The sequence below is a fragment of the Esox lucius genome, chromosome 20 (assembly GCF_011004845.1).
Source record: "Esox lucius isolate fEsoLuc1 chromosome 20, fEsoLuc1.pri, whole genome shotgun sequence".
NCBI lineage: Eukaryota > Metazoa > Chordata > Actinopteri > Esociformes > Esocidae > Esox > Esox lucius.
In genome coordinates, this window is record NC_047588.1 from 41165839 (window position 1) to 41182748 (window position 16910).

A 16910-nucleotide genomic window follows, 5' to 3' on the forward strand; every position below is an offset into this window, starting at 1 on the left:
AATCTCCCATATTCTTCATATAAATGGGTTATGGGGTAGGGTGGCAAGACGGAAGCCTTTTCTTACAAAGAAAAACATCCAAGCCCAGCTGAAATTTGCACACAAAAAAAAAGTCTCCCAAAAGCACGTTGAAAAATGTGTTATGGTCTGATGAAACCAAGTTTGAACTTTTTAGCCATAATTCCAAAAGGTATGTTTGGCGCAAAAACAACACTCCCAGAACACCATACCCCAAGGGAATTATGAACAGGCAATTCTGGCATAAATCCTTCAGGCGTTCATTAGAAAGCTGAAGATGAAGAGGAACTTTCAGCACGACAACAACCCAAAGCACACATCCAAATTCACAAAAGCATGGCTTCACCAGGAGAAGATGAACGTTTTGGAATGGCCCAGCCAGAGCCCAGACCTGAATCCAATTGAACGTCTGTGGGGTGATCTGAAGAGGGATCTGACAGATTTGGAGTGCTTTTGCAAAGAAGAGTGGGCAAATATTGCCATGTCAAGATGTGCCATGCCAATAGACTCCTACCCAAAAAGACTGAGTGCTGCAATAAAATCAAAGGGTGCTGTATTAGTTCTGACATGATTTATCTTTGTCTCATTCTTTGACATCACAAGAACCTGGCATTTTAACAGGGGTGTGATGTTTTATATACACTGTACTTTGACAATAGAGAAGAAAATCTTATCAAAAGTTATGTACTTTGTATGAATCTAATGCATTTCAATGTCTTTGTAAATGTTTTTTGTACTCTGTCAATGTTAGATGTCCAAAAACTTTATTTTTGAAATATTACCACATACAACCACATATATCTGAAAAACACTGTATCATCCAAGAGATGTTTACCGAAAATGACCTACCTGATAAAAATCAAAAAGCCAAGAGTTATTTGACACATTCACTCTCAAGCAATGAAATCCCACCTTCCACCATTGTTGCTTTCATGAATTCATTCTTGACATTTATTTCATTATCTCTCCACTGCTGCTATGCTCAGTGTTATGTACATTATCACTTTATCCCCTTGATATATTTTCGCTAGGTATTAGTTCTTCTTCTTAATTCTCACTACGTAGTTGTAGTGAGAGGATGATATCTCCAAATATTAATGACTGAACAAAGTGTAAGGAGACATTTATAAAAGTAAGCAGGACATTAACTGCTCATGTTTCTTTGCAGACTTTGTCAGTATCTCTAGAGTCTTTTTTCCTGTCAGGGAAGTGGTGTGATCTAATCAGCCTCTCATCATATCAGAAGCATAGAAGTTTGTTAATACTACTTTAGTGGAAGAAAGTTACTCTCCCTCGAGCAGAATGGAACATACCTGGTTCTGTTTGCTACTCTGTGAGTACTGAGTTAATGCTGTTGTATGTGTCTATTAAAGTGAATATTACTACTCTTTTAATGCAGTGTACTACTGAATTACCAGGGTACTGTAATGATATCCATTGTTTTCTTGTAGTTCTGACAACCATCATCTACTGTAAGCCCTCTGAAGGTAATGGTAGATATTCATTCAACTGTTCACTCCTCCATGTATTTATATTTCTTCCTTTTTGTCTCTGGTACTGCTTGATGTTCAATCTGTTGTTTTTGTCAAAGAAGATAGCAACAGAATATCCACCCCTGGGCCAGAGTTTAGACAAAAGAAGCTTCCCAGATAGAGTTGTTTAAAGCTAAGTACTGTAGCTCTAAACAACTCTTTCATATGACGCAATACTTTTGCACTATACTGGCTTTTAGTTTATTCACAAATGTAAAAGTAATTGAGAAGTTTAGACTTAGTGTTTATATGTTTTTATAGTTGGTTTGATACAAAAATTAACAGAATGTTGTGTTTGTTTTTTTCAAAACTACTGGTGTAAAATTACATCCAGATCATACTTAACCCGTAACCCGTCACATTTTGCATTAAAAAAACATTATACTTTGCATTGATTTCTAAACATCTTGAAATGTTTCTTTATTGTTTGTTGTACTTCTATTTGTCATCATAAGTTCCATGATGTTTGAAAAAAGTGTGTTTATGATTATCTGTTGTTTTTTGTACTAAGAGTGGTGAAACCACATACTTCTGTGAATAGTACCAAAGCGACTATAAAATTAATAGAATCCACATAAATGCAATGCTTGTGTGGCTGTACTGACTGTAGAGTATTTACTCTCAGGTGTGTCATACTCTATGTGTTAAACCCTCTACAATTAATTAGAAAATATTCTAAAATGTCAAGCCTAAAACATTTCCTTTACCTAACCACAGATCATCAGATGCCAAGGAACTCCAACTTCAGTGATCTTGTAGAACAGGTTGTAACTGGTAAGTCCACAGTATTTAACCATGTAAACCTCACTAAGACTGAATGTTTGAAACATGCCCTCTGTCTAATCACAGATCAACCCAAGCCTTTCCTGAGTGTCTCTCCTCAGTGGTTGAACCCTGGAGACTCAGTGACTCTGAGATGTCGGTTTAACAAGACATCCATCCACTGGAGGTTCTTCTGGTACAGGAATGTTTCTTCAAATCAGTCCTACCCTTTTAAGCCCCTATCTGATGATGGGACTACTGAAGAAAATTACACTCTGAGTCCTGCTGGTCGTATTCACACAGGAGAATATGTGTGTAGAGGCGTAGAACGCCGCATATTGTACACAGAATACAGTGAACCCCAGTTTCTCTGGTCAGGAGGTAGGTATCTGTAATTTAACTGGATTTAATCACAACTAATTGAACCACTTTCCTTTTAAATAAATAATTACTACTGATTTGACTCTTAGTTTTAGATCTGCAGTCTGCAGTCTCTCTGACAGTAAATCCTAACAGAACTCAGCATTTTACAAGGACATCTGTCTCACTAAGCTGTGAGGAGAAAGGAAACTCTACTGGATGGAGACTGATGAGATACACAGACAGAGGAACAGAGTCAGGGTGTGTTTCATACAACGGAACAATAGAAGGGTCCACATGTAACATCAGAAACACTCTGATTCAGGACAGTGGAGTGTACTGGTGTGAGTCTGGATCAGGAGAGAACAGTAATGCTGTCAACATCACAGTGACTGGTAGGTACATTGGACAAAACATGGATGATAAAAGGATATATTCTGTAACTGAGTGACTGTTTTGCTTATAGAATACAAGTTCAGTAAATTTTGAAATGTAGTTTTATTGTTGATACATGATGTTCCACAGATGGTGATGTGATCCTGGAGAGTCCCGTCCATCCAGTGACTGAAGGACACACTGTGACTCTAGTCTGTAAACACAGAAAAAACATATCAAACATTATTAACACTGATTTCTACAAAGATGGAGTACTGATCAGGAATGAGATCACAGGAGAGATGACCATCCCTGCAGTATCAAAGTCAGATGAAGGCTTTTATAAATGTAAATCTAATGAAGGAGAATCACCTGGAAGCTGGGTGACAGTTACGGGTAAAAAACAATTCTGATTCACATCTGGTAGTCAGGGTTTCAAAACACATTATGATTACCATATTTAGGAAAGTTGTCTAACAGGAATTAGTCCACTACTTTCTATGTATTCTCTAGTCTACAACCTATGAGTCTGAGATTGTTGTGTAGTTTTCTCTCCTGTCTTAGATGGATCCTCTATACCTGTCCTGGTTGGAGTTGTTGTGGGTCTGGTTGTTGCTGGTTTTCTCCTGGTTGTTCTGCTGGTTCTTGGATGTCGATATAAAAACAGCAAAGGTGAGATCTTTACTATTTTGTCTTTTTGTATATTGGAGACAAGTTTCAATTACAATAGTACAAAACAGGACAAACATTATATAATAGCTGCATTTCTTGTTCCAGATTCCTGTTGTAATAGAACATCCTTGTGAGTAAACGTGTCTGTCTACTGTTGATTTATACTGGATCCATTGTCTATGTTTTTATGAATGTCTCTCTCCCTGTAGATCTCCCCAGACCCAGATCACCAACCAGGATCCCCAGCAGGATCTACTGCAGCAAGGTCAGTCCCTCAGACCAGATCTCTGTCATTCTCTGTCAGAAACCTCATACACTGACTTGACAACATTCACTATTCACAACAACATGTTACCTAGTATGAACTCTATGTTCCCTGGGCTCAGGTGTTTAAAAAGTAGAATCAGGATTAGAATGATCAGAATTTGGAAATTCCATGTTTTGCTATCCAGGATTAGGTAATCCATCTTTTACGCCTGTTTTTCAAAGCAACATTGGACATATCACAATGTAGGCTACTAGCTATGTAAAGAACATCTGGTAGAATTGCTAGCACTGTTTTCATTTGAAGTGATAGAAAACAGCACAATAAAACAATCCAACCATCTTCCATTTTCAATTTCTTTCATACAGTTAGACCTCTCATCTTACCACCAACAAATAAATAAAAACAAACCAATACGCATTAGTAACAAATATACTGTGGATATTTTGAACACATTTTGGCGGATCCGCGGATGTCGACTATGTAAGGTTAAAAAAAAAAAAGGCTACAATGTCCAGTAGTGAACGAAATAATGAACATTCATAGTTCTTCTTCATTTGTGGAAAGACCAGCTTTGCTTTTAGGAAGCTCTGCTTTTAGGAAGCTCTGCTTTTAGGAGGTGAATATCCAGTCTGGTATTGGTTTGCTGTAGTTGGATAAGAGTGATTTTTTTTCCTTTGCCAGATGAATCTGTACTTTTGCTCTTTTGGTTTCTCCCTTAAGAAGAGACTTACAGGCATCATCTTCTCTGTTTGATGCTTCCAGACCCTTTTCTGAGCTCCTGTGTCATTGACTACTGGCTCTACCAGTCAGGAGCCACCTTCTGCCTCAAGGACTGGTTCATCTCTGATGACTGTGTCATTGTAATTAATAGTTCAATGTATTATCTTTGTTTGATACTGACACCTGTTTGGGGGATTATTTTATTAACTTTAATTTACTGAACAGCTTACTAGGTATCCTAATGATTACTTTATCCACTTGATGACGGTGACGGTTAAACAAATCAAGTACAAAATATGAATACAAGTAAATGAACTGCATGATACAAATGTTGTATTATTTGACAGATTTTTTAGTTTTATTACATTTTGTTCCTGAAATACACCCTGAATCCAACCTTCTGCTGGGATCAGAATCATTCAGATTCATTGGATCAAAGGATCCCAATCCTCCTGAAATGTTTCGAACAACACACACTGAAGGTTGGATCCAGATCCGATTTCAGAATCCTTTTTTGTTTGGAACAACCCATTTTCATGATTTGATCCAACTCAATAGAAATCAGATTACTTCTGAACAGCTGGGCCCTAAAAGTAGAGGGATGACCGTTTTCCTCTGTTTTCTTCAACCAACAGATGGCGCGAACATCTATGAAACAATCAATCCATCAGACAACAAGGCTAAAGGTACTTTAATGTTGTGTTTTTTTTACACTGAATATCAATATGTGGCTACAACAAACATTTGGGACTAGAGGTGATACAAATGACCTTGATGACAGGCTACTCTGGCTGTATTCACAACTACTTTTGAGCTCAGTTATTGCCAAATTAGCTGATCTGTTTGGTCAAAAGGGCAGATACTGGACTGGGCTACCTGTAAAAAAGTAGCCTTTTAAAAATAAAAGGCAGTAGAGGTGGTCTGGCACACCGGGTACATATAAAACCACTGTGGGGGGGTAGAGGCAGGGGGGTAGAGGTAACGGGGTAGAAGCAGGGGGTAGAGGTAAGGGGGTAGAGGCAGGGGGGTAGAGGCAGGGGGTAGAGGTAACGGGGTAGAAGCAGGGGGTAGAGGTAAGGGGGTAAAGGTAAGGGGGTAGAGGTAGAGGGGTAGAAGCAGGGGGTAGAGGCAAGGGGGTAGAGGCAGGGGGGTAGAGGCAGGGGGTAGAGGCAGGGGGTAGAGGTAGAGGGGTAGAGGCAGGGGGGTAGAGTCAGGGGGTAGAGGTAGAGGGGTAGAGGTAGAGGGGTAGAGGCAGGGGGGTAGAGGCAGGGGGTAGAGGTAGAGGGGTAGAAGCAGGGGGTAGAGGTGGGTTGCAGAAACAGGGCAGAGAAAATATTTGCATTGTATGTGTCAGTTGCTGCTGTAAAGATTGACTAAGTGAAAGTGTTTAGATGTTGTGTCAGTTATTACTGTGAAGTTTTAATAAGTGAAAGTGTTTGTATGTTCTGTGTCAGTTGTTACTGGTTCTTCTTCTGCTTCTGGTACAGGTGATGTGACATATTCCCTGATTCAACTCAACCAGCTGAAAAAGAAAAGAAAAGGTGATTCTCAACTGTTGCATAAATATATTACAGTTATGGTTCTTGTACATATTAATATATTTTTGTTAAATAAGAAAAAAAACAATTTAATAGTAAAAAACGATTTTATCTGATGTAAAAGGAAATACAATCTACTCAGAGGTGAAAACAGGGAAAGCTACAGGTAAAACCCTTTTCTGAAGTTGACAATCAAATTTTTGGTGACTGAATGAGCTCCTCCTTTCATTTGTTGATGAGACGTGTCTGTTGTCGGCAGAATCTAGGATTGTTGAAGAAAACTATGCACAGATTGACCTCAACAGGAAGGCCAATAAGAAAAGAGGTAAGAATACATTTTCCACCAATCATAACATTCTATCTTCTTGCCCTCCGACTGAATGATGTATGTCATTATGTATATACAGTATCCTCTAAAAGTACTGAGACAGTAAAGTAAAAAATGTAATATTTGCTGTACATTCAAGGCATATGAAAATACGATTAAATGATTAATGAGGCATAAGTACAAAATGTCACTTTTCATTTCTGAGCACATATGGGTTTTTCCTGTCAGAGTTCCATCCCCCCAATGTATGTGAACATACACTCACCTAAAAGATTATTAGGAACACCTGTTAAATTTCTCATGAATGCAATTATCTAATCAACCAATCACATGGCAGTTGCTTCAATGCATTTAGGGGTGTGGTCCTGGTCAAGACAATCTCCTGAACTCCAAACTGAATGTCAGAATGGGAAAGAAAGGTGATTTAAGCAATTTTGAGCGTGGCATGGTTGTTGGTGCCAGACGGGCCGGTCTGAGTATTTCACAATCTGCTCAGTTACTGGGATTTTCAAGCACAACCATTTCTAGGGTTTACAAAGAATGGTGTGAAAAGGGAAAAACATCCAGTATGCGGCAGTCCTGTGGGTGAAAATGCCTTGTTGATGCTGGAGGTCAGAGGAGAATGGGTCGACTGATTCAAGCTGATAAAAGAGTACTTTGACTGAAATAACCACTTGTTACAACCGAGGTATGCAGCAAAGCATTTGTGAAGCCACAACACGCACAACCTTGAGGCGGATGGGATACAACAGCAGAAGACCCCACCGGGTACCACTCATCTCCACTACAAATAGGAAAAAGAGGCTACAATTTGCACAAGCTCACCAAAATTGGACAGTTGAAGACTGGAAGAAGATTGCCTGTTCTGATGAGATGTGGTGGATGTTTTCTTGGCACACTTTAGGCCCCTTAGTGCCAATTGGGCATCGTTTAAATGCCACGGCCTACCTGAGCATTGTTTCTGACCATGTCCATCCCCTTATTACCACCATGTACCCATCCTCTGATGGCTACTTCCAGCAGGATAATGCACCATGTCACAAAGCTTGAATCATTTCAAATTGGTTTCTTGAACATGACAATGAGTTCACTGTACTGAAATGGCCCCAAATGTCACCAGATCTCAACCCAATAGAGCATCTTTGGGATGTGGTGGAATGGGAGCTTCGTGCCCTGGATGTGCATCCCACAAATCTCCATCAACTGCAAGATGCTATCCTATCAATATGGGCCAACAGTTCTAAAGAATGCTTTCAGCACCTTGTTGAATCAATGCCACGTAGAATTAAGGCAGTTCTGAAGGCGAAAGGGGGTCAAACAAAGTATTAGTATGGTGTTCCTAATAATCCATTAGGTGAGTGTATAAGGTGAAAAACAAACTGAAATCTCCAAAAAAAACTTAAAATAACCTGGTTGCATGAGTGTGCACACCCTTAAACTAATACTTTGTTGAAGCACCTTTTGATTTTATTGCAAACTCTTTGGGTAGGAGTCTATTAGCATGGCACATCTTGGTGTGGCAATATTTGCCCACTCTTCTTTGCAAAAGCGCTCTAAGCCCTGCTGAAGTTTGCAAAAACAAACATCAAGTCTCCCCAAAAGCACATGGGGAAATGTGTTATAGTCTGATGAAACCAAGGTTGAACTTTTTGCTCTTAATTCCAAAGGTGTGTTTGGCGCAAAAACAACACTGCACATCACCCAAATAACCCCATACACACACTGAAGCATGGTGTTGACAGCATCATGCTTTGGGGCTGTTTTTCTTCAGCTGGAACCAGGGCCTTAGTCAGGGTGGAGGGAATTATGAACAGCAACTTTGGCACAAAACCTTCAGGCATCCATTAGAAAGCTGAAGATAAAGATAAAGTTCACCTTTCAGCACGACACGACCCAAAGCACACATCCAAATCCACAAAAGCATGGTTTCACTAGAAGAAGCCAGAGCCCAGACCTGAATCCAATTGAACATCTGTGGGGTGATCTGAAGAGGGCTGTGCACAGAAGATGTCCTTGGAATCTGACAGATTTGGAGCACTTTTGCAAATAAGAGTGGGCAAATATTGTCACATCAAGATGTGCCATGCTAATAGTCTACTACCCAAAAAGACTGAGTGCTGGAATAAAATCAAAAGGTGCTTCAACAAAGTATTAGTTTAAGGGTGTGCATACTCATGCAACCAGGTTATTTTAAAAATTTTATTTTTCATTTTTCCCCCTTGAAGATTTCAGTTTGTTTTTCAGTTGAATTGTTCACATTATAGGTCACATTAGAAGTGAAGTAGAAAAGTTCTGACATTATTTATCTTTGTCTCATTCTTTTACATCACAAGAACCTCTATCCTTTGCTTTTACCTTTGGGGTCTTCATTTGGTGTTAGTAGGAATAATCCAACATAAAGTCCTGGGAACTGTTGAGGAAATTAAAAGCATTTTGGATGCTTATGGAAAAGAGTGACTCAACCATAGCACAAAAGTTTGGAATGTCCAGAAAAATAAAATCACTGGTGTATTCAGCAATCTGCAACGACCAGGTCGGCCAAGAAAACGAATGTGAACAACAACTCTAAAATAAGTGTCAGGGAAATTCCCAACAATCTCCAGAATGCCGGTGTGTCACAACCTATTGTTTGCAGAAAGCTTTGGCAGCAGAATTACAAAGGCCACACTGCGAAACGCAGAGCCCTGATCATCACCAAAATAGAAAGACATGATTAGAATTTGCAAAACAGTACTGAGATCAGCCAGTACAGTTTTGCAACAGAGTTTCATGGATAGATGACATCAAGGTGAACCTTTATCAAAGGGATGGTAATGCAAAAGCATGGAGAAAGTAGGAACTGCTGATGATTCAAAGCAATACAACCTCATCTGTGAAGCCTGGAGGAGATAGTGTCATGGTATGGGCATCCATGGCTGCCTCTGGAATGGGCTCATTCATCTTTATTGATGACGTAACAAATGAGAGAAGTTGCAGAATTATTTCAGAAGTGTACAGAAGCATCTTGGCTTACAATGTATAAGAAAATGGAACCAGACTCATTGGGCGTTTCTTCACAATGCTACAGGCCAGTCACCCAAAACACACAGCCAACATAATCAAGGAGTTCATCATGGGAAAAAGCTAAACGTTTTAGACTGGCTCAGTCAAACTTCTGATTTACATCCAATTGAACGTGCGTTTAACTTGCTGAAGGAGAGACAGAAATCAGAAACTCCCCAAAACAAGCCACAGCTCAACAAGTTTGCCATAAAGGCCTGGAAAGGCATCTCAAAGGGCGATACCAAGAGTTTGGTGATGTCAGTGTGTTACATATATACTGCTGCTATTGCATGGAAGGGAATGCTAGCTTTTGTACTTCTTACATTTGCTTGTACCAGTACTTATGCTCCAGTGAAATGGGAGGGTGGAAATCTGAAAGTGCTGTTGGTCTTAGATGGTAAAACGTGTGTTCAACATACAGAAAAGGTGACTTTCTGTACTCATTTAATCGTGTTTTCATATGCTTTGAGTGTACAGCTTTTTTTTTAATAACCCCAGAAATTTTAAGGGGCACTGCAACTGTAGAATTATACAGACATTGTATCATTACCCCCTACAGGATCAACACCCCGACCAGAGACAGAACCAGTCTATTCTGAAGTAATGCCAGGCACAGCTCCCAGTACTGTCAGACCAAATCACATCTATTGAAATGGGTATGAAATGAATGTAATATGAGTGCATTTCAGTACATTCATAGATAAGTGTTCTAAGAGGGCTCTTTCCACCCTCTGTGGAGAAGTCTTTACACAGCACAGGACAGGGGCCACATCAAGTAAGCAGGCGTAAAAAACATCCTAAATTCCTACTTACAGATCAATTTGAGAATATTCAGCCTTTGGAGAACTGCAATGGCACCAACCAAAATGTTTTGTCATTGACCAAAATAGCATTGCTGATAGAAATGGAAAAACAAATCAACATCAACAACTCCATCATTGCAGTAAAAAATACATTAAGTGAGATTTGCATTGCAGTGAACAACAATGATTTGGGTGAGGAACTTGTGAACCGTGTTGAATCGATGATCAGTAACAAATTATTGATGTCAGACAATCATATGCACTAATGTCTTCAGTTACAACCTTCCATAACATAGTAAATAGTCTGTAAAAGGCACCTAAAACCTCCTTATAATGCCAATCCTCCTCTGACGCTCCTCATTGGGAGGTTGGAGGTAATGCGTCAGGTAAGGGCTCCTCTGACGCTCCTCATTGGGAGGTTGGAGGTGGTGCGTCAGGTATGGGCTCCTCCGATGCTCCAAATTGGCAGGTTGGAGGTGGTTTGTCAGGTATGGGCTCCTCTGACGCTCCTCAATAGGAGGTCATAGGTGATTTGTCAGGTATGGGCTCCTCAGTTTGGTTCTCCTGCTGTAGTGGGATGCTTGAAGGCCATGTTTTGGAGCAAACAGCAAGCCATTACAATACGACTCTTTGTCTCCTTCATAATCTAATAATAAGTTGAGGTTGTACGTCTGTGTAATACCTCATGCCCTCCTTTAGGGAACCAGGGTTATAGACATAAACGTGTGTTCTTTAAATGTTATTCTAGTGAGGACAGTTGAAGTTTCCCTTAAGTTTCTGAAAAGAAAAGAAAAACATTCCAATAGTGTTTGTTCTTACGGACTCCATGTGTTGAAATGTTGCAGGTCCTTGAGGGACAATGAAGCCACCAGAGGACCTTGACGTTTGCACACCCTCTCCATGTTGCCCTCAGCAGTGTACAGCAGAGTGACAATGTGCGCACACACACATGCTTGCACACGCTTGCTCACACATGCTTGCACACACATGCACACACACACACACGCTTGCACACACACACGCGCACACACACACACATCCACACTCACAAACACACACACTGATGCCTTTTACGTTAACTATATTTTATCATCAGTATGCATCCATGATTGTACTCTGGCTTCTTCCCAGTTTTCCACGTTTTTGTTGTTACAGCCTTATTTAAAAATGTATTCAAGTGTTTTTTTGTTCACAATCAATCTACCAACAACACCCCATAATGACAAACCAAAATTATTTTTTAGAAATGTTTGCAAATGAACAAAAAAAACGGACATTTGTAATTTGCATAAGTATTCAGACCCTTTGCTACAGTGACACAAAATATGTAGACCAGGTTCATCATGTTTCAATCAATCCTTGACAACTGAATTGTAGTCCACCTGTGGTAAATTCAACTAGTTGAACATGATTTGGAAAGGCACACACCTGTCTATCTGAAGTCTCACAGTGTATTTTAGAGACAAACCAAGACATGAGGGTCAAGGAATTGTCCGTAGAGCTCTCAGACAGGATAGGTGTCGAGGAATAGATCTTTGGATGGGCACCAAAGGATTTTTGCATTGAGGTTCTCCAATAATTCATCTGTTCAATGGAAGAAGTTTTGGAACCACCAACAGTCTTTTTAGAGCAGGGGACCGAGAACCTGATGGTCACTCTAACGGGCTTCCAGAGTTCCTGTGCGGATATGGGAGAACCTTCCAGAAGGACAAACTGACTGGTAGAGTGGTCAGACTGAATGGAAGAGTGGTCAGGCTGAATGGTAGAGTAGTCAGACTGACTGGTAGAGTGGTCAGTCTGAATGGTAGAGTGGCCAGACAGAAAGGTAGAGTGGCCAGACTGAAAGGTAGAGTGGTCAGTCTGAATGGTAGTGTGGTCAGACTGACTGGTAGAGTAGTCAGACCGACTGGTAAAGTAGTCAGACCGACTGGCAGAGTGGCCAGACTGAAAGGTAGAGTGGCCAGACTGAAAGGTAGAGTGGTCAGTCTGAATGGTAGTGTGGTCAGACTGACTGGTAGAGTAGTCAGACTGAATGGTAGAGTGGTCAGACTGACTGGTAGAGTGGTCAGTGGTGTGGCCTGGGAGACTAGTCACGATCGAGGGAAAGATTAATGGAGCAAAGTTCAAGCAAATCCTTGATGAAAACCTCCAGAGCGCTCCGGACCTCAGACTGGGACAAAGGTTAAAATATCTGTTGAATCCATTTTAGAATGAGGCTGTAACGTAACAAGATGTGGAAAATGTTAAGGGTTTGAAATCCTTTCCAGATGCACTGTATCTTACCAAGAAATATTTCTTTAATTTAATCTCCTGTGTTTTTATGATACGGTGTAATGAGGACAAAATATGCTATTTTACATTGTATTTTTTTTATTGTTTATGGTATTAAAGTGTAATAACTATATTGAAATGCAATATGTTTGATATGAGTTTTGTCATTCCAGTGAAAGTTGTTTTTAAATAAAGTTTTTATTAAAAAAAATATTCACCAGATATGGCTACAAACCAGATCGGTATGTTCAAATACATGGCTGCTATTGACCAATAAACAATTAAGGGAAAACAGTGAATTTTTATACAGTATTTATATGCATATTAGCCAGACATTGTTAATTGTTTCACATAGGCTGTTAATAATACCTCACAAGGAACATATTTGCCATTGGGACCCATCAACAACAACACCATGATGAATGTTTGGCCATTTTGAAGCGCAATCTTCATGTAATTTTATATTTGCATTCCATGGATGACAGTCTTTTCTGGCCCTTAAAACCAGGGATTAAGTGCGTAATCTTGGTGTTTTGATAGACTCAGACCTCAAATTTAACAGTCACATCAAAGCGGTCACCAAAACAACATTCTATCATGCGTTTAGCAGTTATGCTGTACACAACTGGAATAAACTACCAGAAGATCTTAGACGTGCCCCAAACATATAATTTTTAAATCCAGGTTAAAAATACTTACGTGCCTATGACTAAGCATTTAGACTTAACCACACTGTGTAGCCTTATAGCTTCCTATGTTTTTATCCCATTTTTAATCTGTATATGTTTTCTTTTTGTATTCTTTATTATTATGATGTATTCATTTGTTTTGATGTTTTCATTTGAGTATTTGTTTATGTGTTATTGTACTTTCATATATTTTTCTTTGTAAAGCACATTGAATTGCTTCAATGTATGAATTGTGCTATATAAATAAACTTGCTTGCTTCAGTAATTGTTTTAACCAGTCCAGTTTTTCAAGACACATATTCACTGTTTGAAGGGCTGTAACGTGTATTCTGTAACGGTGTATTCTGTAACGGTGTATTCTGTAACGGTGTATTCTGTAACGGTCTATTCTGTAACGGTGTATTCTGTAACGGTGTATTCTGTAACGGTGTATTCTGTAACAGTGCGAGTAGGTCGGGGTCCTCTTTCTTTCGCTGTTCACACATTAATCTCAAATAACCCCAGAAATGTTTTTATAAATAGTTTGCTACATTGTTGAATTTGATATATTTAAACAAGAGCATTTGCGTGCTTTGTAATAAAAAAAACTATTAATGTCACCACTTTTCAAACTTATTTGGTGAGGTGATCCAAAGTTTAGCAGCATCTTGGCTAGTAAACAACAGTGATGGACAGAGTTCTTGATAATTTATCGACCGTTGCCATAGTCAACATAAACGGATCAAACGCAGCAGTGGGGAATTTTACTTCTTGGTGAGCAAATTATTGCACTTCTAAATACAAATCTCCACATTAATTTCCACATGTTCTTTTTACTGCTTCTTTTTGAATTTGGATACTCAATGTCTCTGTCAGATTTTGAAGAAAATGACCAGCTGGTCATTTAGATTGATAAAGGAAGACATGATTCTGCTTTTGGGGCTCGTTCAAAAACAAAAAGTATCCAACCAGATACACACAACAATAATCTGATATAAACTTATGGGGCTCCCACACTGTACCCCATATAGTGGATATAAACTACTGGGACTCCCACACTGTACCCCTATAGTGGATATAAACTACTGGGACTCCCACACTGTACCCCTATAGTGGATATAAACAACTGGGACTCCCACACTGTACCCCTATAGTGGATATAAACTACTGGGACCCCCACACTGTACCCCTATAGTGGATATAAACTACTGGGACTCCCACACTGTACCCCTATAGTGGATATAAACAACTGGGACTCCCACACTGTACCCCTATAGTGGATATAAACTACTGGGACTCCCACACTGTACCCCTATAGTGGATATAAACTACTGGGACACCCACACTGTACCCCATATGGTGGATATAAACTACTGGGACTCCCACACTGTACCCCTATAGTGGATATAAACTACTGGGACTCCCACACTGTACCCCATATGGTGGATATAAACTACTGGGACTCCCACACTGTACCCCTATAGTGGATATAAACTACTGGGACTCCCACACTGTACCCCTATACTGGATTCAAGCAGAAACAGAAGATTCTATGTTGAAAACCATCGTTTGAAAACCCTCTGGTGGAGGTTTGGGACATTACAACCAATAAAAGTACAGTCTCTAATTCTGTCACAGATTGGCGTAGTGGTGGAGAGGAAGGAACCAGGCGCAGGCAGAGTGGTAGTCGATGTCATCATTTAATTGAAAAGAACACTGAGCAACTGACAACACTAAACAAAACAGAAGGTACACACCAAAACGAATCATTCACCACGTATGTTAACAAACGGAGACAAGGAACAATGACAGACAAGTGAGGGGAGCAGAGGAGAAACATTTAAACACATACTAATGACTTGATTGTGACCTGGTTTGAGCGACAATTGGAGACAAGACAAATGAAGGAGTCCGGGGTGAGTTCATGTACAATGGGAATCCGGGAAGAGCGGGAGATGACCTCACCGTCACAACTTCACATCATATTCAAGGCCATAGTCTATAATTCACATCATATTCAAGGCCATAGTCTATAATTCACATCATATTCAAGGCCATAGTCTATAATTCACATCATATTCAAGGCCATAGTCTATAATTCACATCATATTCAAGGCCATACTCTATAATTCACATCATATTCAAGGCCATAGTCTATAATTCACATCATATTCAAGGCCATAGTCTATAATTCACATCATATTCAAGGCCATAGTCTATAACTCACATCATATTCAAGGCCATAGTCTATAATTCACATCATATTCAAAGCCATAGTCTATAATTCACATCATATTCATACTCATCAAACCATTCCATGACCCCTCATGCCCTGTGGATGGGGTCATTTTCATCCTAGAAGAGAACCCTCTTCCAAGGTTACCGGGGCTGCTTAGCGTTTTCTGTACATGCCACAGAGAATGCTAGGATGTTAACTGCTTAGTTGTATCATGCAGAAGAACACATGTCTGGAAGTATCTGCAGTCGTTATGTTCCTCCAAACATTTATTCAGGTTATTCCTTTAATTTGTCACCCGTCTATAGGTGCCCCATGTATTCAAAACCACTCTCCGGTATTTCATGGCTAACTGAGGCATGATAGTGGTTCTACTTATTTATATATAAGCTACATTTAACACATCCAGCCCATAATTGGAGTTTGAAAGATCATTCCCAGACTGCATGTGTAAGACATTGTGGATTTAATATACTGACCATCACAAACATCTTGACTTGGTACATTTGGTAATGTAATAATGAAGGTTATATATTTTGATTAGATGTTCCTCTAACTGATTGCAACTATTTATTATGATGATGTATTAAAAGATAATCCTCTAACTGATTGTGACTATATATTATAATGTATTTAAAGATGATCTTATAACTGATTATAACTATGTTTTATGATGATGTATTAAAAGATAATCCTCTAACTGATTGTAACTATATATTATAATGTATTTAAAGATGATCCTATAACTGATTATAACTATATTTTATGATGATGTATTAAAAGATAATCCTCTAACTGATTGTAACTATATATTATAATGTATTAAAAGACTTATGTATATGTCAAAATGTTATTTATTATGCCATATATAATATGAGGTGTTTTATACATTTGTTTACCAAATCATATGGGTTAAATCTAAAAAAAATTCTCTGACGTAAATGTTATATTTCAGGGGAAAGCCAAAGCTGTTGGACACAATACTAAATTACTCAGAAATTGAAATTTACTAGATCAAGTAAAACAGTTAACGAAAAGTGAAAAAAAAAGTGTTTTAACAGCTCTTTCTTACTGATCATCATGTCAAGGAGGGGAGTAGGTAGAGTTTGAATCAAAGAGACTATGAATTTCCCCTTTCCACGTATGATAACACAACCGTAAATATTGTTCATTTTAAATGTTCACCAAAAACATTTCCTCTAGCAATAAGATAATAATGAATTGGGAAGCGTCTTACATTCCGTTACAGTAGGTGGCGGCATATGAACGTATAGTTGCTTGCGATCCGCCATTAAAATCTAAAGAAGAAGACGTGAG

At 39.1% G+C, this 16910-nt stretch overlaps 1 protein-coding gene and 1 long non-coding RNA gene across 2 annotated transcripts; both read left to right on the forward strand.

Moving 5' to 3' along the window:
• The first annotated feature begins 1315 nt into the window (after nt 1-1315).
• Nucleotides 1316-3460, forward strand: LOC106023773 (Fc receptor-like protein 2). Its single transcript, XM_020041362.2, has 6 exons — nt 1316-1351; nt 1470-1505; nt 2268-2324; nt 2400-2693; nt 2783-3067; nt 3198-3460. Exons 1-6 carry the CDS (start codon nt 1321-1323, stop codon nt 3458-3460), a joined length of 966 nt encoding a protein of 321 aa, XP_019896921.2. The 5' UTR covers nt 1316-1320.
• A 34-nt stretch (nt 3461-3494) lies between these two features.
• Nucleotides 3495-11425, forward strand: LOC114829682. Its single transcript, XR_003777557.2, has 9 exons — nt 3495-3719; nt 3825-3849; nt 3929-3984; nt 5343-5393; nt 6195-6248; nt 6370-6411; nt 6505-6570; nt 10175-10271; nt 11264-11425. It is a non-coding gene; the product is annotated as an uncharacterized LOC114829682 (long non-coding RNA).
• Nucleotides 11426-16910: the final 5485 nt, after the last annotated feature.